This window comes from Papilio xuthus, unplaced genomic scaffold (assembly GCF_000836235.2).
Source record: "Papilio xuthus unplaced genomic scaffold, Pxut_1.1 DF825017.1, whole genome shotgun sequence".
Classification (NCBI taxonomy): Eukaryota; Metazoa; Arthropoda; class Insecta; order Lepidoptera; family Papilionidae; genus Papilio; species Papilio xuthus.
In genome coordinates this window covers 6439209-6467141 of record NW_013533632.1, presented here as the reverse complement: position 1 = coordinate 6467141, position 27933 = coordinate 6439209, and the positions used below count along the sequence as shown (strand labels likewise).

At 31.6% G+C, this 27933-nt stretch overlaps 1 protein-coding gene across 9 annotated transcripts; it reads left to right on the top strand.

Moving 5' to 3' along the window:
* The first annotated feature begins 49 nt into the window (after positions 1–49).
* On the top strand, positions 50–27792 carry LOC106126320 (protein AF-10). 9 transcript variants are annotated; one of them, XM_013323911.1, is made up of 27 exons: positions 50–236; positions 3588–3723; positions 3802–3881; positions 4045–4209; positions 4282–4357; positions 4470–4591; positions 4924–5070; positions 5916–6006; positions 6465–6527; positions 10586–10744; positions 11067–11229; positions 11722–11905; positions 12227–12325; positions 12748–12857; positions 13344–13419; positions 14672–14803; positions 15586–15645; positions 17496–17608; positions 19364–19506; positions 20368–20469; positions 21518–21554; positions 21966–22149; positions 22428–22463; positions 22745–22865; positions 23513–23650; positions 24807–24919; positions 26279–27792. In XM_013323911.1, the coding sequence occupies exons 2-27, from the start codon at positions 3615–3617 to the stop codon at positions 26315–26317; spliced, it is 2862 nt and encodes a 953-aa protein (XP_013179365.1). In that variant the 5' UTR covers positions 50–236; positions 3588–3614; the 3' UTR covers positions 26318–27792. The 9 variants fall into 9 exon arrangements, with proteins under 9 accessions (XP_013179365.1, XP_013179366.1, XP_013179368.1 ...); XM_013323912.1 differs by having other exon boundaries at positions 50–337; positions 23516–23650; XM_013323914.1 differs by having other exon boundaries at positions 50–337; positions 24816–24919.
* The last annotated feature ends 141 nt before the right edge of the window (positions 27793–27933 follow it).

Sequence of the window (27933 nt, the reverse complement as noted above, 5' to 3'; positions counted from 1 at the left end):
CAAAAATCGAATGGATCTACCAAAGTTTAGGTTCGGTTCGAGCATCCCTATGGTCTACACAACATGGCTTGTGGTGGTTATTGAAAGCTATAGTGTTATCTTCTTTAGCAACAAGTGTCAATCAATATTTTGTCATATGACTTTGCATATTGGTTAATTTTATTAACCCGATAATTTTCCCTATGAGTTTTAATTGTGTGTGTTGACTTCATTTTTTAAATAATTGCTAGGAGCAGGTGAGATGACATGCTTGTCAATAATCAGTGAAAAGATGAATGAATGAATTATTACTGGGATTTTTCTATTCCTCAACAATGAGCGGATATTTTTTCTCTTGGTAAATATACAACACCTTGACGTAAACTGTGCATTAGATCATTTTCATTTATTATTCAGATCATTATCGGACAGCATCACTTCAGGTCATATCTGCTCAAAATAGATGCCACGGACTTTATTGATTTATTGATTAAATTAAAAATTTTCAACATCGAACACATCAAAAATCTTTAAACGTATTTAAATACTCACAAATTATTCGCGAAGCGTACCCGTAATGATTTTCTCAATTATGTTGTGTGGGTGATATTTGCTATTGATTTTCATCTAGCTTTTAAACTCCAATGTTACGTACTTACGAACAAGTATGGCTTACACACATTTTTGCGATATTACTTAGTAATTATATATAAATGAAATGAATCATATGGACAGTGATACACCCAATTTGGCTATATATACTACTAGCTTTTGCCCCCGACTTCGTTCGCGCGGCGCAGTTAAAAAGAAGAGGATGAGTATACTATGCATTATTCAAGACTACATTCTTCATATGTATGAAATTTCAATAAAACATATAGAACCATTCTGGAGTTATTAAGTAAATTAGGTTAAAATGAAATAAACATATCTTGCAGGAACTGTACAAATTTCAGAGATATTATTTAAACTATATGTTCTTCCACAATCTGTCCTGCATCAATAATAAATTTAATCGAGATCCATTTAACCACTCTGGAGTTATGTTGTAACAAACATCCATCCAAACATTCACATTTATAGTAAGATTTCGTAACTCAAACAAAAACTTTACTGAATAGGCAGTTTCATGTATATTTATACTTGATAACTTTTAATTCTAAAATCAGACTCGAAGTTAGTAATATATAATGATATCTTACTAGGAATTCCCTGTTAATACTTATTATCTGGAACTTCCTGTTAGGCCGAAGACTCAAAAAGTCAATGTTATTTGAATTTTCCTTGAGATTTAAGATATAGATATTCTATTGTATTGAAATCGTATTTCCCTTTGTATTTAAGGAACAAAACTGTTATCTCAATCTTTTAAGACTACATCTTGTACCGGCTTTAGAAAATGGTAACATACTTTGTTGTCATAATATGTAGCAACTACTGAACTCTGGTACAATTTGAGAAGTACAAGCATACTATGTTTCAGTTACTTAAAACAACTTAATCAGCTATATCTAAGCTATATAAAAGAAAGTCGTGTTAGCTACACTATTTATAACTCAAGAACGGCTTTACCAATATAGCTGAAAATTGGTGAGGAGGTCATTGAGAGCCAGGAGACGGACATAGGATACTATTTATTCATTTTTTTCCGATTTTATGCCTTGAAGAGCTGCTTTTAATTTAACTTCCTAATATTATAAATGCAAATGTCTAGATGGATGTGATGTGGATGGATGGATGGGTGTTTGAAGATATCTCTAGAATGGCTGAACGGATCTCGATTAAATTTGGCTTACGCATAGAACATAGTCTGAAAGCACACATAGGCTACACTAATTAAGTTTTTATATATATCCACGCGGACGGAGTCGCGGGCGACAGCTAGTAGTCTAATAGAAACATTGAGATATACTTATTATTTCATAATAGTTTTCATCTTTTGAACATCTTGTATGGTTTGAAGGATTTGGTAAATGTAACAGTATTGTGTTCATCAATTATAATAACAATAGTCATCGGTACAGTGCAGGTTAACCAATTTTCATTTATTTGATCGAAACATTGTAGTAACCTAAATATTTATTTATAAGCAAGCAAAAGAAGTAATAGGTTTACTATGTGGTTTTTTCTAACTGACTTATTTGAAAGAGTTTTATATTTGTGTATAATATATGTTGTCTTCATTCAAGCAATCACAATTTTCTTATTTCTTATTAGAATCAAATTAACGGCATTATGCTTGATTTTTTATATCTGTTGAAGCAGTATAACCTTTGCATAAATATAAATAGGAATAGAATCATTGATGAAAATAAATAAACTTTGATTTTAATTTTATAAAGTGGTTTTATGACATTTCACTATGTAATTGATACAGTATACAGTAATGTTGATCATCAATTGTTATTGAATACTTCTTAAAAATGCTTTGTAGTAGTACTTACTAAAAATAATTAAATCCAGTGGTCCATAGAGTTATTTTGTATTTAATGACCTATGCATAGAGATGTTGTATATAAATAGTTTTATAAATTGGTTTAATCGGTGCCCACAATACAGGCATTGCCTAATGTGGTCATCACTAGATTACACAAATAACACTAGTTAACACGAGTTAAATTTAAAAGCTTTGTTGTGTGAATGTTAGCCATTTTTATTTTTATCATTGTGGTATATGTCCTGAAGTGGTTTTACATACATCATTGGTATACAGAGGTATATAATCAATTCTAATTCATTCATTTTCAACTGGTCTGGACAAAGCTCATTGTTAATAAAATTTGTCTTATCTTTTATGTATCATGCATCTATTTTGGACAGTCTGTGTAAGGTTATGTCTATATTATCAGTGTATCAAATGCTTTTGAGGTTCATAAAATCATCTAATTCATTTTGAGAGTAGTTTTGTTCTATGGGTAGTGAGATTATAGAATCATTGCATGCTAGTATACTATTATAATGCAGGTATTGTATTTGTCTGTTGTTATTTCATTTAAATGGTGCATATGGCTATGTCATAATTCCAATAACCACCAATTTCATGGCAATGTTGTTATAGATACTCATTATACTTGTAAAATGTCATTTTTATATATTTCATAGTTTTGTTAGAGTTAGTAATTCTCAAGTGATATCCAGTGATGTCATCCATTCATTTTTGTGTCATTCTTATCTTTACTAACAAATAGTAGCATCTTAAAGTATAAAAGGTACCATATCACAGCATAAACATTTAGCCAGAATCTATGGTCACCATAACCAATTTGCAGTTTCAACCTATGGTGTATTAGGATCTTTATACTAAATTACTATTTTCTACTAATTAGGAAAGCCAAAAATATTGTCATTACATATTTAGAATGTGACTTGATGGTTTCATCACAATTTACCCCAGGAATGTCAGTGCTAGTAATGAAAAAATAATTAATCTAAATTAATCTTAGTCAGTTTCCATATATTTACAAAAATTATGGGCATTTTAGCTAACTTATAAATATTGTGTGTGTGTGTTAATAATTGGGCTTTATTTTTAAGTCATAAAAATGGTGTATATAAATTTTATATTTTAATAAAATTCATATGTATACATTTAATGGAAATATCTTCAGAATTTGAATAATAATGAGGAGTACAATATGAAGGAGATGGTAGGAGGCTGCTGTGTGTGCTCAGACGAGCGAGGTTGGCCCGACAACCCGCTGGTCTACTGCGATGGCAATGGATGCACTGTTGCAGTACATCAAGGTATTCACACTACACTATGTATTTAGTGTTATTTATATTTACTTAGAAGATAACTAACTATTATCTTTAATATTGTAGCATGTTACGGCATAGTGACCGTACCAACTGGTCCGTGGTTCTGCAGAAAATGTGAGAGCCCCGAATTCAAAGGGAAAGTTGTAAGTATATTTAAATATTTGTAATTCAATATAAGAATGTACTTTTGAAATGTACCTTTTTGCATTTTTTTGTAATAATTATGGAGGTAATTAAATTATCATTATCTTATTGTTTACTGAGTTATATGAGTACTTTTATAGGTTTTTGGTGTTTGTGTTTCAGCGATGTGAACTGTGCCCATCAAAGTCCGGTGCTCTTAAGCGGACTGATACAGGGGGATGGGCTCATGTGGTCTGTGCCCTTTATATTCCCGAAGTGAGGTTTGGGAATGTCACATCTATGGAACCAATTGTATTACGGCTAATACCACCAGAAAGATACAACAAGGTAATTCTTTATAATAATTTCTTTTTTTTAAATGTTTTTTTTGTGATTTATAAATTGTTATTTTCATTACAGTCATGCTATATTTGCCAAGATTTGGGCAAATCGCATCGGGCAAATGCAGGTGCTTGCATGCAATGCAATAAATCAGGTAAACTGTTATTTTTATTAAAAAAAAAACTTAAACCTCCTTAAAATTAATGAACATAACCCACAGATTAAAAGTTTTTTTTTTTATTTTGAATAAATTAATTATTTATCAGGATGCAAACAACAATTCCATGTGACGTGTGCTCAGAGCCTTGGCCTGTTGTGTGAAGAGGCCGGCAATTATCTTGACAATGTAAAATACTGCGGCTATTGCCAACATCATTACAGTAAACTTGTAAGTTTATATATAATTTTATTCTGTAACAATATTTATATTATTCGTCCAAATCGTGCTTCTTATATTATTTGAGTATTAAAATATGAATTTGCAAAGTCAAAAAAGTTAATCAGATTTAATAAACGTAATTATCAATTATTGAATATTTATTTACTTATATGAAAATAAAATGGCGTTGATTTTGAAGTTATTCAACGTTTTATTCAAGTGGATAATATTATGTTTAAAGCACTTGATGAAGAGTTTTAAAAAATAAGGAGCTAATTGTCATTATATAAGTAAATTATTTGTACGGAGGCACCTGCGTAGTTTAAGTATTGATTGTGCAGAAAAAGGGCGGTAACGTGAAGACCATCCCTCCTTACAAGCCGGTCTCACACGAAAGCCATTCGAGCGACTCAAGTGAGAAAGAAGGTGAAGCGTCCCCCATGGCTAGCGGCAGCGGAACACCAACACACCCAGCTAAAGCTAAAGGGGTATGTTCCTACGCGAGTCCATTTAGGTCCAATTGGTGTTAAATTAAATTGTTTATGTTATAACAAATTATGTAGGTTAGGTTACCTAAAGGTTCATTGATCTAAGTTTACATAAATGACTTTATAACCTTCGGTTTCTGAGTTCAAAATTCTCGTTTAAAACATATAGTTATCTCTGTGTTGTTAGAAACCATGACAGACGATAAGTTTTATATAGAAATTTTGATCTTAGAAATCAACGGTTAATGCCAGACTTATATTTAAGTGGTAATTAACGGAGTACCTTAGTGTATATTTATTTTGAAAAATTTACAATGGGACTGTTCTTCATCGTTAAATGAGTACAGTACTCTTAAATATAATCGATTTACTCCGTTAAATTGTTCCTATTTCACAGTCTTCTTGGTTACAATTAAAAATCAGTATCTAAGTTAAGAAAAAATTTTATTACACCGTTGTACATTATGTTTATTAGCAATTATTAATTCGTGGAAATAGTTGATAGCATAGCTCGTGTTTTTTTCTAGAATAATCTTCATACTTAGTCAAAATTTAATTTTGCATCATAAATTGTGTTTTATTATTGTGGTATTGTCAGAATGGGATGGTCAGAGTTTAGGAATCGTACAATACACCCTAAAATTTATTATCAAAAGTTTTCTTTAGTGAAAGGTGGCATGCAATGTTATAACTAAATATAACCTATTTTGTATATAAAGTCAAAGACAAAATTACATAAAGTAGGAATTTAAAATTAATAATCGCCTCTATTAACAAAGACTAATGGCATGTTATACAAATAACAAGTTTCGATTTTAAATAGCCTATGGTTTGATTATTTGCAGTCTCGCAAGTCTTCTCACAGCAGCAGCGTCATATCTGGAAAAAATACACCGAACGCATCAAAAACACCCACCAATTCGGGACAACAAATGGGTGCGTACAATATTGTTTTATTTAATATTCTTATTGACGTATGTTTTCATTGCCAATACTAATGAACACCATATTGTTATCTCTGTTTTCCCAAAGTGATTGAGAGGGATGAATGTATTTTTATTAAGGTTTGGCAGTGGAAACCAATGCTAATAGCTACTTAACATTGTAATTTTCTGCAGCTTTTCTTATTTCCATCAGTGTGATTTATAATCGTGTTAACGTGTTTTGTGATTAAATATAACAATATCATTCATCTTTAGTACAAACATTACTTCCCCTAATAGTAATACTTAATAGTAAAAAATAAACCAACCTTGAAGCTGTCTTTTTTGTTGTTAAGAGTTTAACAATGTCTATATTCTGTTAGGTATCGGGATAGGAATAGGACGCGAAAGGAGATTGCAATTTACTAATTTGTTTTTATCGTTTTTCGTGCATCGGTGTGCAACCGACAGAGTCCGGCCCGGAGCCGATGGAACAAGCTCCATCATCACGGAAACACAAGTCGTCTGACAAACGTGTGTGATCGATTAATGTTATTTTGAATTTCAGCTGTCGTAGCATTTGTTTAAGAACATTATTGCCATCTCTATTTTTTCTATGAGAATGAGGGGGATGGCAGTATGTTGTGGCAGGTGCTACGACAGTGGAGACTCTCCGTTAGTTTTGTGTGTGCACATGTTTGTCGGTAGAGATTTTAGTTTTACGTAATATTTTTTTAATAAGTGCATATTATTAGCGAAATGTTTTTTTTTGATAATGCATGCCAGTTCTTTTGTCAATTTGAAATTCGATATCTCAATTTATGAGTCAATTTCCAATTTTTCCTTTTACTAAAAGAAAGGTGAAAATACGACTTTTGTATGAATTTACGTTTTGCAGAACAATATGTTTTTATACGAATGAAATTTATATGAAGGTGGTGGTGATAGAATGGTTTTATTATGAGGTTGTGTCCGAATATATTGCAATTGCGTTGGTTTTTTAAACGCTTTTTTTTATTTCGGAATTGTTATTTTGATTAGTGCGATGTCTGTAATTGTATTATCGTCTTTTATCTTTTTGTTACTGCAAGTACAAATTTTTTGTTGCTTATGTTATATACACTATAATGTGGTAGTGTCCCAAGTTATGTATATTTTAGGTTTTTCGCTTTTTACTTTCATAGTAATATAAAAGCTTATGGTTATAATTGCATGTGAATTTAGAATATATTTAATTAACTAATATTAGAAGTAATTCGACGTGATGTGACATTATCTATTTTTTTGTAATCAAATCATAAAAATATCTTTATAAATGTATTGTAAATAAAATAATGAAAAGGCACGAGTTAGATGTAGTCATGAAGTGATAAAAAGTGTAAACTTTAAGTAATGGTATAGCTCTTTTAACAATATAAAATACGTATAAACTAAATTAGTTCTATGCATAGTCTGTAATATAGTTAAGGGATGGCAAACTAATGGCATTTATTGCCATTTTTTTCATAAAAAAACAAAAGTAGTAGTTTTAATTGGCGGAGCCATGAGGACCGTAGGATAGGAAGACCTAGGAGGAGTAAATGTTCGCTTTTCCTGCTATCGTGAATACTAACTTACTAATATTTGTTTGTGCATGGTTGCTAGAAGCAGATTCCGGTCAAGACGGGGAACATTCTTCATCGTCGCGGAAACACAAATCTGCTGACAAACGTTTGTTCAAAAGTTTTTCTCAGTCTTGTGTTTTGTGTGCACATTATTCATTTGTTTTCGGTAGAAATTTGAATTTTGTTTCAATTTCTTGTTAAAGTGTTTTTATTTTATTTGATTAGGTATTTTCAATTTTATCTGATCATTTATAGATATAGCATGTTAGTATTCAAATAAATTGAATAATGATTAATTAATTTATCGCGGAACATTTTTTTGTTTTATAAAAAAATCTTTGTTATTAAATTCCACCTCGTTATTGTATTCTCTCCCAATATTTTTCTTTACAATATAAAACTTTAGGCACAAACGCATTCAAACATATTGAAGCTATTAGCGCCATTTAAATAATACTATACTATTAATATTATTATTTTTCTTTATTGGTGAAAGTAGAAATTGCTTTTGACTTTTTTATATGATTTATTTATAAGCTATATGTTTTCTGCCTAGCTTTCTTTCAGTTTTCAAGTGTTTGGGGTATATATTATTTGATACAGGGTTATATGTTATTTTGTAATTAATTTGGTATCGTTTTTGTGCATCAATGTTAGACGCAGATTCCGGTCAGGAAGGAGATCAACCGCCTTCGTCTCGGAAACACAAATCTGCAGATAAACGTTTGTGCTCGAATGTTTTTAATGTTTTTGTATGTGTGTGTGTTGTTCAGTGTTATGTCGTGTTTTTTTTTGTTATGTTGGTGTCTATTTTTTATAGCATTATGGATTATAAAATTTTCAGTTTTGTTATGGAGGTTCGTTTGAATTTTTTATAGATATATATTTTTCTATGTATGTATTTATATACGGTTGAACTTGGATAAAAGAGTCCAAAGGATATTTTCTCGCTTATAGACTTTTCTCTTACTCGCTTGAGTTTCTCGCTTAATATGTTCTTACATAATAATAATCTTTGATTATTCTTCAAATTTTATTGCTTTTATTTAGCATATGTTTATGTATTTATATTTCTTTTACGACGTCATAAATTCTTTATGTAATTATCGTATTACATAACCTTTTTTTTATATTTTTAATGTATAATCTTTCTAAAGATTACATTTACAGTTTATGTTTTATGTATAATCTGCTTTAGTCTAATTGTTGTAGTTACATATTTTGGTGTTTGTATGTGGAACGTCAAATTCATGTTTTTTTTTTATCTTTTCTTCTGAATTGAATATATTTTTGTATGTATGGAGAAAGGATTTATTTAAAAATTGGTGTAGAATGAGTTTTATGTGTGGTCTTACGTTGCTTGATACGATTTGCACATTGCTGAATAGATTTCTGCGATTGTAATCTAATGACGATGATTGATTATAGGTAATCATAATTCTAATGTAAACATCATTTTTTTAACAAAACAACAACCTAAGTTGTAACTGCATCATCATCATCAGCTCACTATGCGTCCCCAAGGGGCTCGGAGTCTATCCTAAGTTAGGGTGACTAGGCCATAGTCAACCACGCTGGCCAAGTGCGGCTTGGTTGACTTCACACATATCTTTGAATTTCTGCTCAGATATGTGCAAGTAGCATCACGATGTTTTTCTTCATTGTAAGAACGTCGGATAAATGTACAGATGTAAATCAGAAATCGAAAAACACTGGTACACGGCGGGATTCGAACCCCGAACCTGCAGATTGCAAGTCAACTGCTCGACCCCCTGAGGCGCCGACGCTCTCTACTATTAGTTGTAACGTAATTTGTGTTATTCCAGAGTGTAATATATTTCTGTTCCAATTATCACTCAGATCCTTTTAGTCATTATGGTAACGTACATCCAATTAAACTTCTGCATTTATTAGAAAGATTTTGATTATATAATAGATAATATATTGTCGTAATGGTAACTAATATGTTATGGTTTTTGTGCATTAATGTTAGAAGCAGATTCCGGACAGGACGGGGAACAACACACGTCGTCGCGGAAACACAAATCGGGAGACAAACGTTTGTGCTCCAAAGTTTATTCTGGTTTTTGTGTGTGTGATTGTGTGCATAGATTTCTCGGTAGTATTCAGTTTTGTACAGTTTTGTTTTCGAGGATAATTGTTATATATATTTCTTTTAGCAGAGCATGTTCTATTTTTTTAAATGATTTTATCTATCAATTAAAAAAATACAGTTATAATTTGGTTACCAAATAGATTAAATATTGGTTGGTATTATTTGCAACTCGAAAGATTGGTATTAATTGAAATAAACGTAATTTCTTCAATCAATTCCTCAATTCTAAGTCGCTCTAGTCAAAGGATCAATGTAGCAAGGTGATCTTAATGGACTCTTCTCAAAAGTTTCTAGTAGGTTCTAGATGCAAAACTTTTGTTCGAAGTTCACACAATGCAGTTAATGATAGTTACTTATCTTAACTATTGTAAAACTAATAATTAACATTGAGTATTTAATGCAATTTAATTATAAATTAAGTTATGTAAATGTTGTGAAAGTTATTATCCCATAAAATATGTGAAATATATATATATATATATATATATATATATATATATTATATAGAGAATAGTATTTTATATATATATATATATTATATAGAGAATAGTATTTTATAATTTTTAATATCTTATTATTTCTTGTGTTAGAATAATTCAAAATTTAACTTTTTTATTTTCGTTTTGCACACGCAAATTTGCTTATTTATTATTTCTATTGATTTATCGGGTCAATATGTTATAGATAGAGTATAATTTTGCTGCATAAATTATTTGCATATGATAAAATGTTCAATATGTGCTTTTAATAAGCCTTTATCATATTTATTTAAATTTAGCTTTGAATGTTTTTTTTTAATGAAATAAAAATAGTTTTTATCAAAACTCCCGAGTACTAAAAAACTAGTGATATTATAATGTCGATAATAATAGGTGGAAAATCCCATAAATCGGTAGACAAAAAGAAACCATCGCCTTCTCGTCGCGGATCCTCAACTGGAGACACGGCTGGTAGTGGTAGCAAAAACAGCACACCAGCGCCCTCTCCGCAACACGCTGCCCCGGAACAAACACCTCCGCCACCTGTTAAAGGTAAAAATCTTAATTATATTGAAAATATAAATGCAATTTTTAATTTGTTACGATATTATTCCTAAATTCGTCCTTATCAAGTTTTGCTAACCCTTGATAGTGTTGATGTTTTAATAATACACCGCTTATGCAAAACAATCAATGTGGTCAGAACCCTGTGCTTTAGTTAATAAGTGATAAAAAAATTAAAAAGTTTGCTTACCTCTTGTTATAATGACATGACGAATCCGGCTTGATAGGACCAACTTGTCTCGCTTTTTCATCCATACAATTTTAACATTTATATATTGGAAATTTTATTGAAATTGTTTACTTTTTATAGTGTCGCCGGTATCTAATACCGCACACAACATACCAATCAACACAGCGAAGATACCACTGCCGGCATCCCCGCCTACTGTCAAGCCTACAGAACCTGCAGGTGTCGTCAATTCTACAGCAGCTCCAACTCCGACTGTCTCCTCCACCACTGTAACTACACCAAAGTATGTTTATTCTGTTTATTAATATATCAATATGATTACATTTGACTTTACTTCAATGAAGATTGTGAGAGTTCATTCAGTGGACATTATTTCAGAATCCTTTATGACTTTACTAGCTTACGCCCGCGACTCCGTTCGCGCGGTAAAAAATATATTTAGTAGCATATGTATTCTTCCAGACTGTGTTCTATATGTATGTCAAATTTCAGCAAGATCCGTTCAGCCGTTCTGAATATATCTTCAAACAAACATTCGTACATTCATCTAAACTTTCGCATTTATCATATAAATAATATTTTGATTAACTTATCCGTCGCAAGGTATACTATATTGTCATTGTTTTCAAAGGAAATATGAGGGATAGGCAGTCGAAAAGCATTATCTTTGACAAGGTTAGGGCAATTAAAAGATGCATTTACATTAACATATATGTGGTAATATTTTTTTATATCAAAACATGCAGAGATAATATCCCGGCTTTGTATCTTACAGTAGCACCCCCGTGTGCCTATCAATGGTGCCTTTGCCTCCATCGAAAAGCTCGACATATCAAGATAGCATAATTGCCAATATGGACAATGTAGAAACCAAACAGACAAAGAAGAGGAAGGCTCTCTCAGCTGCAAGTACACCGACCAGGCCTGTTGATTACGCCGCGACACCGCCTCATACTGCGGTAAGAATTTATCTCTTGTGTTATTCTCTTACGGCTTAAATTAATATTTTTATATGAAACGGCGTAAAATTATTGTACAATCGTTGTCCAAGTAATAGATCAGATTTATTGATTGTTGTTGTCATCTTTATATAGGTTACATTTGAACTAAATTGATTTTAAAAGGTAAAGGTCCGAGATTGAATATAATTTTCGGCTATTAGTAACCATTTAACAATTTAAATGTGTCGTAAGATTAAGGCCAATTAATAAACTTCAATTAAATTATTAAATATGTACGATAAGGCAGATTTATGAATGTTTTTCCATTTTGGTTTCCAGCCCAGTGATATGAGTGCCCCTAACAGCACCCCTGTCTGGGAAGGTGCTCATCCAACAACCGATGTACAGATGGATCCTGTTGACAAAGTCATCAAAAAGGTCAGAGTCGTTGATAAACTTTATATTATTACAATTCAGTTTAATTATTAATATATTAACTGCATTCATGGGTTTGTGACGTCACTAATGGTTTGCATTGGGATATGATCGAGCTTTATAATTAATCGTAGGATACCTATCTACAAAATCTCTGATGCTACTTTCACACGAAGGCGGGGCAGAGTAACGCAGAACCGTCGCAGTATTGCTATTTAAACGAACACTTACTGTCAAAAAAATAATGTCCTGTTTCTGCGTGATTAAACAATACCCGTACTATTCTGTTCTTGTGAAACTAACAAAAGAGATGCAATTTCCTGGCTATAGTTCTTCTAATCTGGCTTGGGTTATAAAGAAAAATTATGTTTTCATTATATATTGTGGGCTGTCGTATACATGTGCAATTCAGCTTACGAATACAGGCAAAGACTGAAGAACCACCGCCAGTGTGTCACTTCCCGAACTTGAGCCCGGCACCACCTCCGCCGCCGCCGCCCCCAGCTCACAGCCCTGCACTGATGCCGAGCCCGAGGTATGATTAATATATTATTTTTTATATGTCAACACTATGAGTGCCATCTTTTATCGTGTTTCAATACCCTGTAACAGTGGTAGAGAAAGAAATGGCCCGGCTCGCCCGGTGAAATACCACGACCACACAGAAGACAGACGTCAAGTGGAAGCAATTCCAAGTACAGTCTGATGAGTGTGCGTCCCGGGGGCCTTATTTACTCCTCTTTCTCTTCCTGATGGGGAGTGGAAGTGGACTAAAAATATGAAAAAAAAAAACATCTATATGTAACTTTACTTTTACATAACTTAACTTTAAATTTGATAAAATATATTTAATGATTTAATTTAAAAAACTTGTGGTAATTAAATTAAAAAAAAATGTACCATTTATTTTTGTATTTGAGTATATAAAAATTGTCTCCTTTAAAAATTATTTGTGATTAAATGTTTATATGTAATTTTTAATTAATATACAGATATACTTCATAGATGAGTTTTTTCTCAGACATCTTCCCAGTCCTAAACCAGGACCTAGCGGAATAAATAGCGTTAGCAACATGAGGTCGCCATCGCAGCTCCAGGTTTGTATGGTTGTTGCTTATTGCGATTTTTCTGAATATGATGCATAGACTTACGCTCTGTTTCCGAAAGATATGTCTATTTATCCTTGCGTCTATTTGACTGACATGTCTAAACAGTCTGATTAACTATTGAACAGACGTTAAAAAATCCAAATTAAATTCGAATTTTATCTAGTTTTTATGTGGTAACTTATCGGAAACTGAACGTTATTGTTTACAAACGTATTCTTATTAATTTATCTTTGTTTTTCAACGAAAAAAACATTTGAGTTCAATAAATGATTGTTATTTGGATGTCAATAGTGTTACAGTGGGTTTCTGAGTTCACAATCTCCGTTTAAAACATAGTGTCATCTCTGTGTTTTCAACGACAGGTATGACGTTATGTTTTATACATACATTTTGATCTCGGATACCCAAGTTTAGTCTACTCTGGTATAGTTTATGTCACGCTTACATAGCTTTTGAAAGTCTATACGCGAGCATGTCGCCTTTAAATTATTGTTGTCGAAGCTAGATTTCTGTAGAATTTCAGTAATTAGATTTCATCTCTTTGCTTTATATAATAAAGTCGTAATTACTTTGGTATGTGGAAAATGCGTAATTTGTTTTACTTTTATGAAAATGTCAGGCGATAGAATTCAATTTTCAGTTAATTAAGCAAAAGTTTTCAAAATTATAATTTGTACCATCTTATCATCGTTCATAGGTTTTTACAAATTTACTCTTTACTCTAAATTCTTGCATAATATTAAATATCTCTTAAGAATAAACACTATGTCTTGAATTATTAATTTAATGTTTGTTTTATTATGTTATAATTAAAAAAAACAACGAATAAAACTACAAAAATACTTATAAAAGCTATTTTTGTTTAAATGGTTTCAAAATTTACTAAATGTTTTCAATAAAAAAAGAATACAAATGTTTATATTTTCAGCTTGGAACTTTGAATTTTTTTGAATTTGTCAAATGTCCCTTGAATTTTTAATTTTGTCACACCCTTGCGCTATAAATTGTGTTTGCTTTTGATGTGATTAAATTCCTGACTGACTTAAAGGTGATGTTCTGCTCCTGCGCCTGATTTTCTTAGCATGATTGATTTTAAATTGTGTCATTTTTCCTATCTTGCTATGTTCCTATGCCGTGGAGTCAGTCGAGTTTATTGTTTGTTTAATTTATGTATTGCTTGTAAAATTGTGTCTAACATACGTGTATGCTAATGCGTGGACTAATCGCGTGGGTTGTATAGGGTGGGAAGTCCGAGCGGGACCCGGCCACATCGCTCCTAGTGTCGGTGCCCTTGCCGTCTGCCAGCCAAGGTCTCAACCTCACCGCGCATTCACAGATCCCCATCTCGATGGCACACGCAATGCCATACCATGTACGACATGTTATTATACTAATAAGGCGATTATTTTAAGCAGCCTAAGGGCTCCATCATTTACCGATTAATGAATGATCGTGGTTTTGAATCAAATTTTAAGAATTTGTACAAAGTTCATCAAAGCAGATAACAGTTTCTTAGTGGGAAAACTACAGTATGTTAATTATTTGGACATATTTGTTATGGTATTGGTGAATATGCCATAATTAATGTAAAACAAATTATCACATAGTCCACGTGTATTAATTTAATTATTTAAATTTTTATATCAACACAGTATATTTCAATATAGCTTATATTAGAAGGTATTTAAATTAAAATAGTAAATATTAGGTAGTGCACTAAATTTAATAAATTGCAATTTTAGAAACACACGCTCGAAAAAACATGAATTAGTGAGTTCTCTTTTGGGGAGCTATTTATTTAAATTTTAAATCTAGCAAAAATTGTTTCAATACTATGAATATTTTATTATAATTGTAGTGAAAATGATAATTGTAATTAATTTTATCGAATGTTAATTAATTTTTATATTTTTGCTGCATTGGAAAGGAGTATCATCTGCTATCAGTAAGCATATCTAAAGTTATATTTGCTTCGCCTGTTTATAAAATATCACAAAATATTTAAGCATGTGTGTTATAATATCAAACAAAGCTTAGCTTTGCAATTTACACAAACAACTTACAATTTAAATTCACATAAAAGTATAAAAAAAATTGTCGAAAAATAAATAATATTATCAAAATATAATAAATATTCATTTTTTTTTCATTTAGATTCCACTATCCGAGTTGCCTGGCCCTTCTTCGCATGTATTCCATCAACCACCAAAACAGGTAAGTTTGTTTATTATTCTATAGTTATAATACAGTGGTAATTTACATTTGCAATTAATAAAACATATAATCGTCATCCCTGTCATTATCTCTGAAAAAACAAGGATAACGATATGATTTAAACGGAATTTTTGGTGTCAGAAAACCACAGTTACACGACTACTACTATACAGTATGTAGTCTTGTTCATTATTTATGACAGTTCTTAAGTTCTATATGAAATATAAATTAAAGATAGTAAAAGATTACTTGTCCGACTATTATATCATGACTATTGATAGCCTTATCGGTTAATCAAGACACTAAATAAATACTAAGGTGAAATATGTGTTTATGCAATGTCTGTTCGAGTTATCCCCCTTATAGATATGCCAACGCCCAATATTTGTGTTTTAACACTTTATCTTAACAGGTAAACGGAACTTCTCTATCTTATAATAAATGCAAACAAAGCCTTAGTGTCGTTCGATATGTTGTTAGTTACAGTCAAACTAAGTATAAGCGAGAAACTTCTATAAGCGAGAGTCAGGGTACGGTTCTGACGGACTATCTCTGAAGTGAGAAACTCGGGTAGAAACCTAGAAAAATATAGCTCTCTAACTCGAAAAATATCAAGAAATATGGACTCTCGCTTATCCAGGTTTGACTGTATGTTGTAACGAGCATATAATAAAAACAATTAACTTTGAAATATAATTATTACTTACCAAGGTCGATTCTTTTATTACAACCCACTATAGAAATGTTTTTTATTGCAAAAAACTTAAAACACAATATTTTACAACTTAATAATAACAGTTTTTATTACTTAAATAATTAAACATTTAACTTTCTTTCTTTTTATTGAATATTGCAAATACAGTTGTACTGAATGTACCAGTTTCCTAGAAATAGCATTTTGGTGATAATAGAACCCTAGGGAAGTAAACGTTGCGATTTTGTACCTGCTTCCCATCCCCTGACTACCTGCGTTGCGCCGGCGCATACATGTGCTTGCCATTCAGTTCGTTCACGACGCCGGTTTAGGCAACATCTGCTACCAGTAGCCCCATTCAATTCTCTCGTACCATAAAAAAAATACGTTGCCAAAATGTTTAAGTGTCCTACATATATTGATATTAAATAAAAAATTATGTGAAATTAGTGTCAGAATATTTTTTTTTGTAAAATGGTAAGTTCGTATTTTGACGTTAAATAAATTTATATTAGCAGTTGGAAGAGTGTCGCGGTCGCACACATTTAGCACATAATTTTGTACACAAATGTTACGCACGTGTTACAAATATGACCTAAATTAGTTGAAAAAAGACTGACTCAGATCAATCCTCTGTACGTAGATAATGTAAGTAGTGTTCATTTATCAAATAATTGCCAACGTTATTATAATATATTCCTTATATTTTGCACAATTATTATTAAGTAATTAATGGAGCTTAGAGTTTAAATTTTTACTACCGTTATACAAATAACTGTTTTGTAAAGTATAAAAATAAATTGTAATATTTTGAAGTGTTCAATAGTTGTTCGAACAGATGTAAGAAACCCAGTTACGATTCTACAATGATCAAAAAGTAAGGGGAATATTTCCCCTAATATTTAGCCCTTCTTGATACAATTTGAATGAGAATAACACATACAAAATACGTTGTATAAGTTTTCATACATATATTTATATACGCAAAGTATTTTGAATAGAACGAGTAGTAGATAATGATGGTAGAAACGTAAGAAAATAATGTGTCACGTAAGATTTCGTACTAAATTAAGCTTCGTCCGCGCCTGTGTTCTTCTAGACTGTGTTTTACATCCATGCCTAATTTATTTATTTATATTTGATATGTTTGTTTCAGGCTGCTATGGACCCAGGTGTTCCCAGTCACTCGCCTCATGCTATACCAGGCAGATCAACTTGGGGCGGTCTTAATGTCTCCTACGAAATGCAACACGATATCAACAAACCTGGGTAAGATTTAATAATTTTAATTTTAAGCGTTTATTCATAAGTTGTCATATAAGTACGCGAAGCGATATATATGTTATTTTTAAGGAAATATAGCGAACAGAAAAACATAAAATCGAGACAGTTAAAGTTTACTTTTTCTAAAACTATCATTGAGCCACCATATTACTATAGCGAAGGAGAGAAGAAATAACAATATACTTTATTATTTACTATACTAAACATTAGCCTGCGTCAGTTTACAGTTGCTCATTGTATCCTAATTTGTAGCCTGTTAAAGAATTTTGCATACGCAGTATGTGTCATTTGCTAGCGAATATCCATAGCTTCTCCTCTTTGCGCTTGCTGCACAATAAAAGATATAGTAATGTATTTGACTAGCTTTGCGATATTTTAATTAAGTTATCATTATCTGTATGCGATAATTTTCTATAAATATATAATTTTTGGAGCGATAGAAAAGTAATTTAGTTCGTTTGTGTGAATCAAGCTCATTATTTAATTATTACTACTAATACTGTGATTAAGTAATGAATTAAAAATAATAAATTAATGAATTCTAAAATTAGAAATATTTTCGGGATAACGTAATTAATGAAGAATTAATGCTATCAAAATACTCTTTTGAATTGCTCTCGCTAAAGCGAACGCTATGCGGTATAAAGTTTCCTTTTTGTACTCATATGTTCCATTGTTGCTAATAAAGTTGCTAAGGCGTTATAATTTACTACATGCCCCAGATGCGAGATTTTTCTGTATTTATCAAAAATAAATAGTGTTAAGAATCGACAAGATCTACTGTTTTTAATCTGTGGAGAGTAGACAGCTATGCGATGCATTTACTAAAATTATTTGATTTAAATATGAAGGAAACAAACCTATATATAATATATTATAAACTTAAATTGCGTGCTTTGCTGACAAAACGTATGACCTTGTGATGAATGTACCTAAATATAAAGGACGATATGCTGATTAAATGTCCTTTAATGTTGTACTTCATTCCATACTGCGAAGCGTAACTTTGGTTAATTTATACGTAGTAATTTAAATTCTCTTTGACGAGATAATGTGTTAAAAATATTGCTTCAAAGTATTTTGTTAATTTAGTTTTTAAAAGCATTGGTTTGCGAAAGATTAAAATATGTGAAGAGTTTTATCGTTTATAATGTGTGCTAATAGTAAGAAATCAAATGTTATTTGAAATTTAAGAAATGAGCGATTGTTGATAATTTTTTGAATAACTTTGCGAGTTCAGCTAATGCCAGTTTATTGTCTTCTACTCGTATTTATTAAACTTGTAACCTATTATGTCTGATATATCCGTCGTATCATTCTTGAGATTGTCGCGTTTTCGCTTCTGCTAAGTAAAAGCTTTTGTTTTAATGTTACTTGAATTATATAGCGATATATTAACGTAAGATATTAAAGCCATGTGAATATGGTTTCTAACATGTGTTATTGAGCGTAAATTAATTTGTTGCCACCTTAATATTTCTACATATGAAAGACGAGAAAACATATAAAGATAAAGTACCGAGTGATTAACAAGTTATGGTCCGATTGGTGCGATTTTGCTTATTGTCCCTTGTTTGAACTCTTTAGTCAAGTCGTCGGTACTGGTATAAAATTCATGTATACATATCTGCAAATTCAACAGATATTTCTGCTTATATGATGGAATTAGATGATTTATTACTATTGACTGATTATTTTACCTGTTTCAAATAATAAAAGATAATTTTAATTCTACTTCAGACTAAGCGGTTTACCTGGAACAAGCAAGGATCTAAATGCTGCGGCCATGAGCCCGGTACCGGGGGCTATTAGGAACAAGAAACGCGCTGCGGTATCCTCTACCCTAGTCTCCATGTCGACCGTACCACCACCTACTCCGATGCGTGAGTTATAAGTTTTCATATAACACCGAGAAATTCTATTGTGCAACATATCGTCGTCTCTGTTTATTCCAAAAACAATGAGAGAGACGGAATGTTTTAAACTTGTTTTGACTGTAGAAATCTACAGTTGTTATATGACGAAATGGCGGTTTGGAATTTTGTAAGAGGATTAAAAAGTTTGCAGGATGACGCATTGCGCACCAAACTCGCAGTTGACCCATTCCATATCTCCACTCATTTCATATTCATTTATCAAATCTAAGGCGAAAAGCTTATCAAGTGATCTCTAGTGACCAGTTTGCTATTTCATAAAAATCAAACATTTATAACATGGCCACACATACATAGCCATAAAATACACTGATATTAGTTTCATAAGTAATTCGGGCATACATATTTTTTTTTCCAGATTTAGTTATTTACCCAATGACACATAAAAATGATTTTATTTTTAAATAAGTATGAAAATTATTCGCCTTAAGTAAAGCTTTTTTTAACGTTCTTTATAATTTTCAATTGCATACGTCATCAAAATATCAAAACGATGCCTTTTAAACGACCCAGTTGATTAGCTTATAAATTAAATTTATTAAAAAAAAAACCACAATCCACTTACTGTCCTTGTCTGTAATTAAAAAATACAAAAAAATCTAATCCCATATAAATTTTTCGTTCTTATGTAGAGCGCAATTTCCTTAGTAACATATCTGGCTGTTTGCAATTTCGATTAAGAAATTGTTTCTCACTTTTGATCTATTCTGTCTTGATGGCTGTCAATTCAAGCATGTTTATTGAAAGTTTCGTGATGTGGGCGTGCGACGATTTTCCTTTCATTTGGGAAAAAATAAATTACCTCCGCAGAATTGCCCACGACACATAACCTCGCGAACATCCGTAGGCCGCCCCTGGCTACACCGCCGCTAATGTACCAAGACATTAAAGATTCTCCGCCAAGTTCACCCAGTGAGTATAGCGAAATGCTTTATTTGCGATATAATATTCGCTATTAGGAAAATTAGTAATATAATTGGCTTCAGCTTTCTCTAAATTGTCATGCCTGGCAACGGACTTGAGGGTAGAGTTATAGGCGATAAATATATCCACATCTCGATTTAGATAAAGATTACCACTTTGTATAGCGCTATCTCTCTTCCACAAAGGTCACATTCACAGAAGTGTGTGACAGAGATAGCGATATACAATTATGATATCTCTTTCCAAAGCGAGATGTGCAATATTGCCTTTAATTGCATTTCCTTTAACCATAGTTATTATTATTGATAGCTTATTTATTTCTATGATTTATCAAAAAATACGTAGTATGCATAAAAAAATTATTTACGTACACAGTATCTACGTTTTGTTAATTACATTATATTAATTAATATAATCTGTATCCAAGTTGTAGTGGACCAACTAATGATTCCATTACACGTTATAATAATAAAACACTAATTATAAAATGAATCGATTTCCTCTTTTGTATTTTAATAATTTTCCTCAAGCCAAAACATACATTTAAAACGTACTATGTGTTATAGTATGTTGTTTCTGTTTTGCCTTGCTTTAAGTTCTAAAGTAATTGTTATAATATATTTATTACTTTAAAATACAAATTTTAATAACTCAAATGTGACTATTCTAATGTCTACATTTTTCGTAATTCGTAGGCAGTGTAATTTGTAAAGTGACTAGTAATCTATTTTGTTTCTACAGTTTTTTTTATTTGCTTCTTCAAACCAAAATTGTTTTGCTTTTTTATGTAGTTAGTTATTTAGTTAATTGTTTTTGTATGGAATTTAGTAGTTTTGTTAATTTATACTACAAAGGAAAGGTAATATCCACATTCAAATTACATATAACTAGTGAGAAACACATAAAACACTTCAGGTCATTCATTTTTCATAGTTTTTACATTTCAAGTGACATTTTATGGATTCAAAATGAAACGATTCGAAGTTAAAAAAGCAACTCCAATCTATAGCTAAGCAAAGGTATTATTTGTTTACAGATTCTGAACGTCCCTTGAAACCTAAAATGGAACATAAGTAAGTAATAATATGTTGTATTCCTTTATTTTTCTGAAAAAAAAATAAGATTTATGACAAACAATGACATTACTTTTTACAACTATTGCTACTATACTCTATATCAGTGGTTCCCAAACTTACTTTGTCTATTGCCCACTTTGAGAAAAAATATTTTTAGCGCCACCATATTTTCACATATTTAAAAACCACTATAACTTCAAATTAAATTAATTTATTTAATGCGACCTATATATGTATATTAACGGAGAATTTTAAACGAAACTTTTACTATAACCCGGAACTTGAGACCTGCAGCGCCCACAAGGGGGCGTTATCGCCCACTTTGGGAAAGACAGCTCTATACTATATTGTATGCTATTTAGGGAATTATTTTATTACTTTAAAAAACTTATAAATGTTGTTATGAAGTGTGTACAGTCGTATCGGCGCAAATTGCACCGCACCACACATGTTGGGTAACGAATTGAACCCGGAGAGCGGTGCGGCGGCGCGCCTGCAGGAGCAGCTGAGTGCGGAGTTGGCGGCGCACGCGGCCGGCGGCATCGGCGTTGATCCACTAGTACCTCCGCCACTTATCAACAGAGCTGCCCCGGTGAGCAATATTAACATAGTCTGGCTCAGGGGTTTAAGCACTTGACATGTAATCCGCAGTTGCTGGGTTCGAATCCCGCCATGTACCAATCTTTTCGATTTACATATGTCCATTTATCCGATGTTCTTACGGTGAAGGAAAACATCGTGATGCAACCTGCACATATGAAATCAACCCCCACTGGGCCAACGTAGTTGATTATGGCGTGTTATCACATTCATTATATTAATTGACTTTTAGATCAAACGTTATCGCTAATCGTGTGTTACTTTGTCTAGGGGAGCTGGCCTGGTGAGGGTAGCTCTGCTATTGCGGTAAGTTCCATCAGAAATTATACTTTAGGCCAATTTAATAGATCACATTTGACGTCTACCAGTTTAAACTATGTAGTGAGGTGTTCTTTAAAACATCGATTAAATCGATGCAGACAGTTCTTCCAGACTATGTCATCCATACAAAATTTCAACGTTATCCTTTAAGCCGTTTTGGAGATACCTTCAAACAAACATCCATCCATCTGGATATTTATTCGATTTATGATATAAGTAAGCTATTGAAATAATGTAATAGTATTGATTTTTAAATATTTTTATAGGGTGTTAGTGGTTTGAGTGGTCGTGGGGCAACATCGAGTGCTCAAAGTCTAGACCAGTTGCTAGAAAGGCAATGGGAACAAGGCTCTCAGTTCCTTATGGAACAGGCTCAACATTTTGATAGTAAGTGCTATTACATACATGTTCAACTATTGGAGAGGGTAAGTTTAAGCTAAGAATAAAAAAAACCATGTTACTGTGAATTTCAATAGTCGTGACATCTATTTATCATCTCTTTTTTTTATAATAAGATGGATAAGGACAGCAATAATACGACATTGGAAATTCATTGTTAATTAAAAAGTGGCCGTAAATGTACGAAAGCAGGCAATTTAAACATAACTCGTTATATAGTTGCATGGATATTCCTGCAAGAATTTCGTAATTAAGTTGCCAACGCTTTAGTGCTTTTAATGTAAAAATTTTATTTACTATTTACCCCTACAAGTGATAACCCTTAGAAATATTGTTTTATTTTTCTTATATGTTTAGATTTGATGTATTATCCCTCTTATTTATATTGCACCAACTTTATTTTTAAATTATTATATAATATAATCTGGGAATATTGATTCAAATTTCATGTTAGCTCGGAACTTTTAAATACAAAAAAACGTCTGCATAATCGATGTAGGCTAGACCAAATGTTTGAGTTTGATTACAAAATATTAAATTTTTTTTCTTTTATTAACTTTTAGTTTGAGGGTTTTTCAGTACTTAATAAATACGCGTTTATATAACGTTGTTTTTTCCTTAATTTTTTGTAACAGTAGCATCATTGCTGTCGTGCCTGCATCAGCTCAGAACGGAGAATGTTCGTCTTGAAGAGCATGTGGGGAGCCTGCTGCAAAGGCGGGACCATTTGCTGGCCGTTAATGCCAGACTTGCTATTCCCCTCACCGCTGCTGGTACGTTAAATTAAAAAAAAATTGAAATTAAACTACTTTTAAATATTTTATCGATTATATTTAATTTGTGTTTACATATAAATTGAATACCATCGATAAAAAATCATGCCACTAGCGCAATACGTGCGAAAGCGGATCGGAAACATTTCGCTTCGCTTTCGTGGTATTTTGCTAGAAACATAAGTAGTTTAATTTCACAATGTAGAAATCGCGTTAATATAATAAATAATTAGAGCAGTTCAAATTAAATAAATGAAAGAAAGCGTGCTTTCTTGGAAATGGACTGAAATGGGGACTTTGCTTAAGACTGAAATCAGACTTTACCTAAACAATAAGGCACGAATATCTACACAATGATGTATTAATATCTGAAACTGGATCTGAATCTGAATCTAGATAAAAAAATATTTAGAATTCTCTGGGCAACTAGTATTAGGCAGTAAGTATTACTTTATTTTATTTATTTGTGCTTTTATTATATACAGTTTAATTTTCAATCTTAATGTCATCACGTAGAGTTGATTTCACAAAACTTTAGATAAAAGTACAAGAATGCTGAATTCCATATGCATGAACCTAAATATTGCGCTTTTAAATTATTATCAATAAAGTTAATTGTTTTTTTTTAAAATAAAAATGATGCTATGCATTTTCTACAGACGTGATCCTGATTTTTTTTTCTATTTTTTTTAAACCAGTCAGTGCTTGATGTTAGATTCGATGTTTATTTAGATATGAGTTGTTTAAAGCATTAGTTGTATATTCATATGCGCAAAACTTTGCAAAAACACATTTTCCTCTTTTTTATAGATGACATGCTTAGTTGTATTTCTTCAATGGAAACCATATTATTATATGTGCAAAAAAGTATAATGCAACGCTTTTCAAACCGAATAACTAAGCAATAGCACAGGTAGAAATAATTTGTAAGTTAGTCTTAGAAAAAAAAAGAAGTAAAGCAAATAAAAAAATCTATAACCACAAAAAGAACTAACTACAGTCATTTAACATAAGGAATATGTAAACAAATAGAACAGACCAAGTGTCTATAGACGTCATTTATTTAAAAGAATATAGTCACTATATTTTTACAGATATATTTGTGTTTTTTTAAATCTCTTGTCTTGTTAAGATTGATTAATACATTTGTGTGCAGTGGCAGCAGGTCCTCCGGAGCCAAGTCGATGCATGCGCGATGTGCCACAACTGCGAGCCACGCCCGGCCCTGTCCGACCTAACGAAACTATCACCTCGGAGCGTTCGCATCAGGTACAATACTAATTATTTTTATAACCCTTTTACCCATATAGTCATCTCATTCATTCTCTTTGAAAAACTAGAGAAGACAATATGTTTAAGTTGTAACATGAATAGAATCTATCTTAAAAGAATAAGAGGGTTTAGAGTTATAAAATCCCACAAACATATTTGGTCTACTAAGAGAGCCGCGTTAAATGTGTATAAAGTTCTCTCAGAAAATATGGAAAATATTTAGGTATAGTATACATCTACAATAGGATGGATTGGGAAAGCTGACCCCACCTTGTGGGATGCAAGCTAGGCAGAGAGAGATAGAGAGCGAGAGAGAGACAAAGATACGACTACAATAGGTCCAGATAAGATTATGGCACTTCTGTGTATATGTAATCAGTAGGATTTCCATTCCTTTTTTTCCTTTTTATTACTATCTCTTTAATTAATCCTTTTTTCCAAAAATAATGCTGGCCACCTAACTTTTTTTTATAAAAGTTGAGACTATTTAAAAAAAAATGAGCAGTTATAAGTATAAATCATTTGATGTTATCATAAGGTACTACGACATTATGTAACCGTAACGTAAATGGTCGACTGTTTTACAATCGATAACCAAATTACTGTTGTTAGCATGGAAGGCATTTTAAAAATTCAAAACCTCGCCGGCAATTTTCTTTAGCTCCGATAACTTAAAAATTTCAACAACCGGCTAATATCGTATTCAAAGCTACGTTAAAGGTTACTATAGAAAAAAGTGGTTGTTATCGATTACTGGACTTACCTAGTTTCATTTAAATGTTAAAAAACATTTGTCCTATTTAGTTACATGAAAACAGCGAACGTAACAAACTCAATAATAGCTTTACCCTTGCAGTTTAGGAAGTTGTTTGTGTTATAGCAAAATAAAAATCCTAAAATCGAGTCCTGTTGATTTGATTCCTGGATATTGCAGGTTTTTTTATTTATATCCTTATTCCATATCCTTTATCACATACTCTATTACCATATAGAATCTTTGAAGGTAGATTATTTTTACTGTTTATTTAAAAGTTATATCGCATTCGTAAACTTCTCGCCTACCTGGCACCGCATCGCGTTAGTCCGATTGAGCAGGAATATGAGGTATAAATTTAGTCTATGATACCAGAGGGCTTATCACGAATATTTACGATATATGTGCCATCGTAACGTCTTCTTCGGGATATCTCAAAAGTTTGCGTACTTTAATACGAATTTGGTATTAACATTTGTAAAAACATTCTTACTAGGTCGTAGTGAGAAGGTAACTAGTACGCTATAGTGGAGAAGAGTAGGGTAAATTCACTATGAGTAATATGAGTGCGGCTGTATATCTGTTTGTTTGTTTTAATATAGCTGATAATGCGCGAGGTGCAGCAGCAGAAGCCCAGCTGAAACCAGGAGAGTGGCGGCGCGGCCGAACCCAACGCGCTGCGGAACGTACAAACGTACATATATCTCGAGCAGCGCCGCCGCCCTGATTTCTCCATCGACTCTATACTCAATTACGATAACTAGATCAATGTCTAAATCGATATTTACCATCAGAAAGTAATCGATGTTGAAAAAAAACTTTTAGAACGCGATCAACTTGTGTTTGTGTAGTTTTAATTTAGTGTAATGATACATTACGCTGGGTGTTGACTGTCGTGATACTTGTAATAAAACAATGACATCCTATGTGTCAAGAGTCATGACAGTCGCAATCCAGTGTTATATTGTCAATCGTATCCTAAATTTCTAACTAATGCATTATTAATACTAGGATACTATTGACGATTTACAATGCAAAAATAAATCGCAAATTGTCATCAAATAACAATGATATTTGACGGCAATTATCAATTACTTAATAAATTATAGTCTAAGAGCTAGTGGAAGTAAACCTTTACCCATCTGATACAGATGAGACGTTTTTTTTTTATCAAATATTATTAATCAACAAACACGCGTATGATAACTTCTATCGAAGTCTTCATGGCTATATTTAATTGAATTATTTTTTTTTTGTATATAAGTAAAATATCAATTTGGATTAGTTATCAGATCGTTGTAATAGTTATATAACTTACATCTTTATTCATCGTTTTCATTTATTAAATTAAATTTGTAAAGTTTAGTAGTCAAAAACATTTGTGGAAAAAATACGTCCTATTTGCTTAACTGATGGCTGAAGGTCGACCTCTTAGTCGTTTCTACTATTATACTAAACAACTTCGTAGTAGAAGGTTACCTAGACTTAGTTCAAAGTAACATATTGAACTTATATTAAATCTATTATGGAACACCACCGGACAAACGAACTCTCGAATTGACTAAAGACGGAATAATCGTCACAATAAACGGCTAATGACTAAAAAAAAACTACGTATTAATGACGAACGAAATGTATATTAATTACCAAAAATTACGGACAAAATAAATTTGAAGTAATTCTATGAAAAGACTTATCGAATAAGTGAAGTAAAAAGGAAGACTTTTACCTAATTGCAGTTTGATTATTTGCGCTCAGTGAAGTAATGATCGAGTGAATATTAAATATGTTTAAACGTGTTTACGTATTGCTCTCAATATAATGGACAAAGTTTGACGTGAATTTTAATGTTTATAGTAATTAATTGGTGTATTACATGTTTGCTTATAACTAAATGAATATAACGGCCTCTATATATGTTTACTATATGTCATATTATCTTTCTTTTATTAATTTTTGATATTAATTTCGATTTATATTGTTTTACTCCCTTAAAGTATCCGTGGTTTTACACTGTCGGAGAAAAATAAGTAATTTTATCCTGTCATTATCATTGGAAATTCTCAAATTTGTTTGTGTACTTTGGAAAATTACGTTTAAATATTTATTTTGTCAGGTTAAGTTTTAAAATTTGAATTTTTTTTTTTAATTTTTTAATTTTAATTATGAAATAAATTAATGTATATAAATGAAGTATTCGTGTCTCATATAATATTCAATATTACATTCTTTTTTTAATAACAATTACAATTGTATT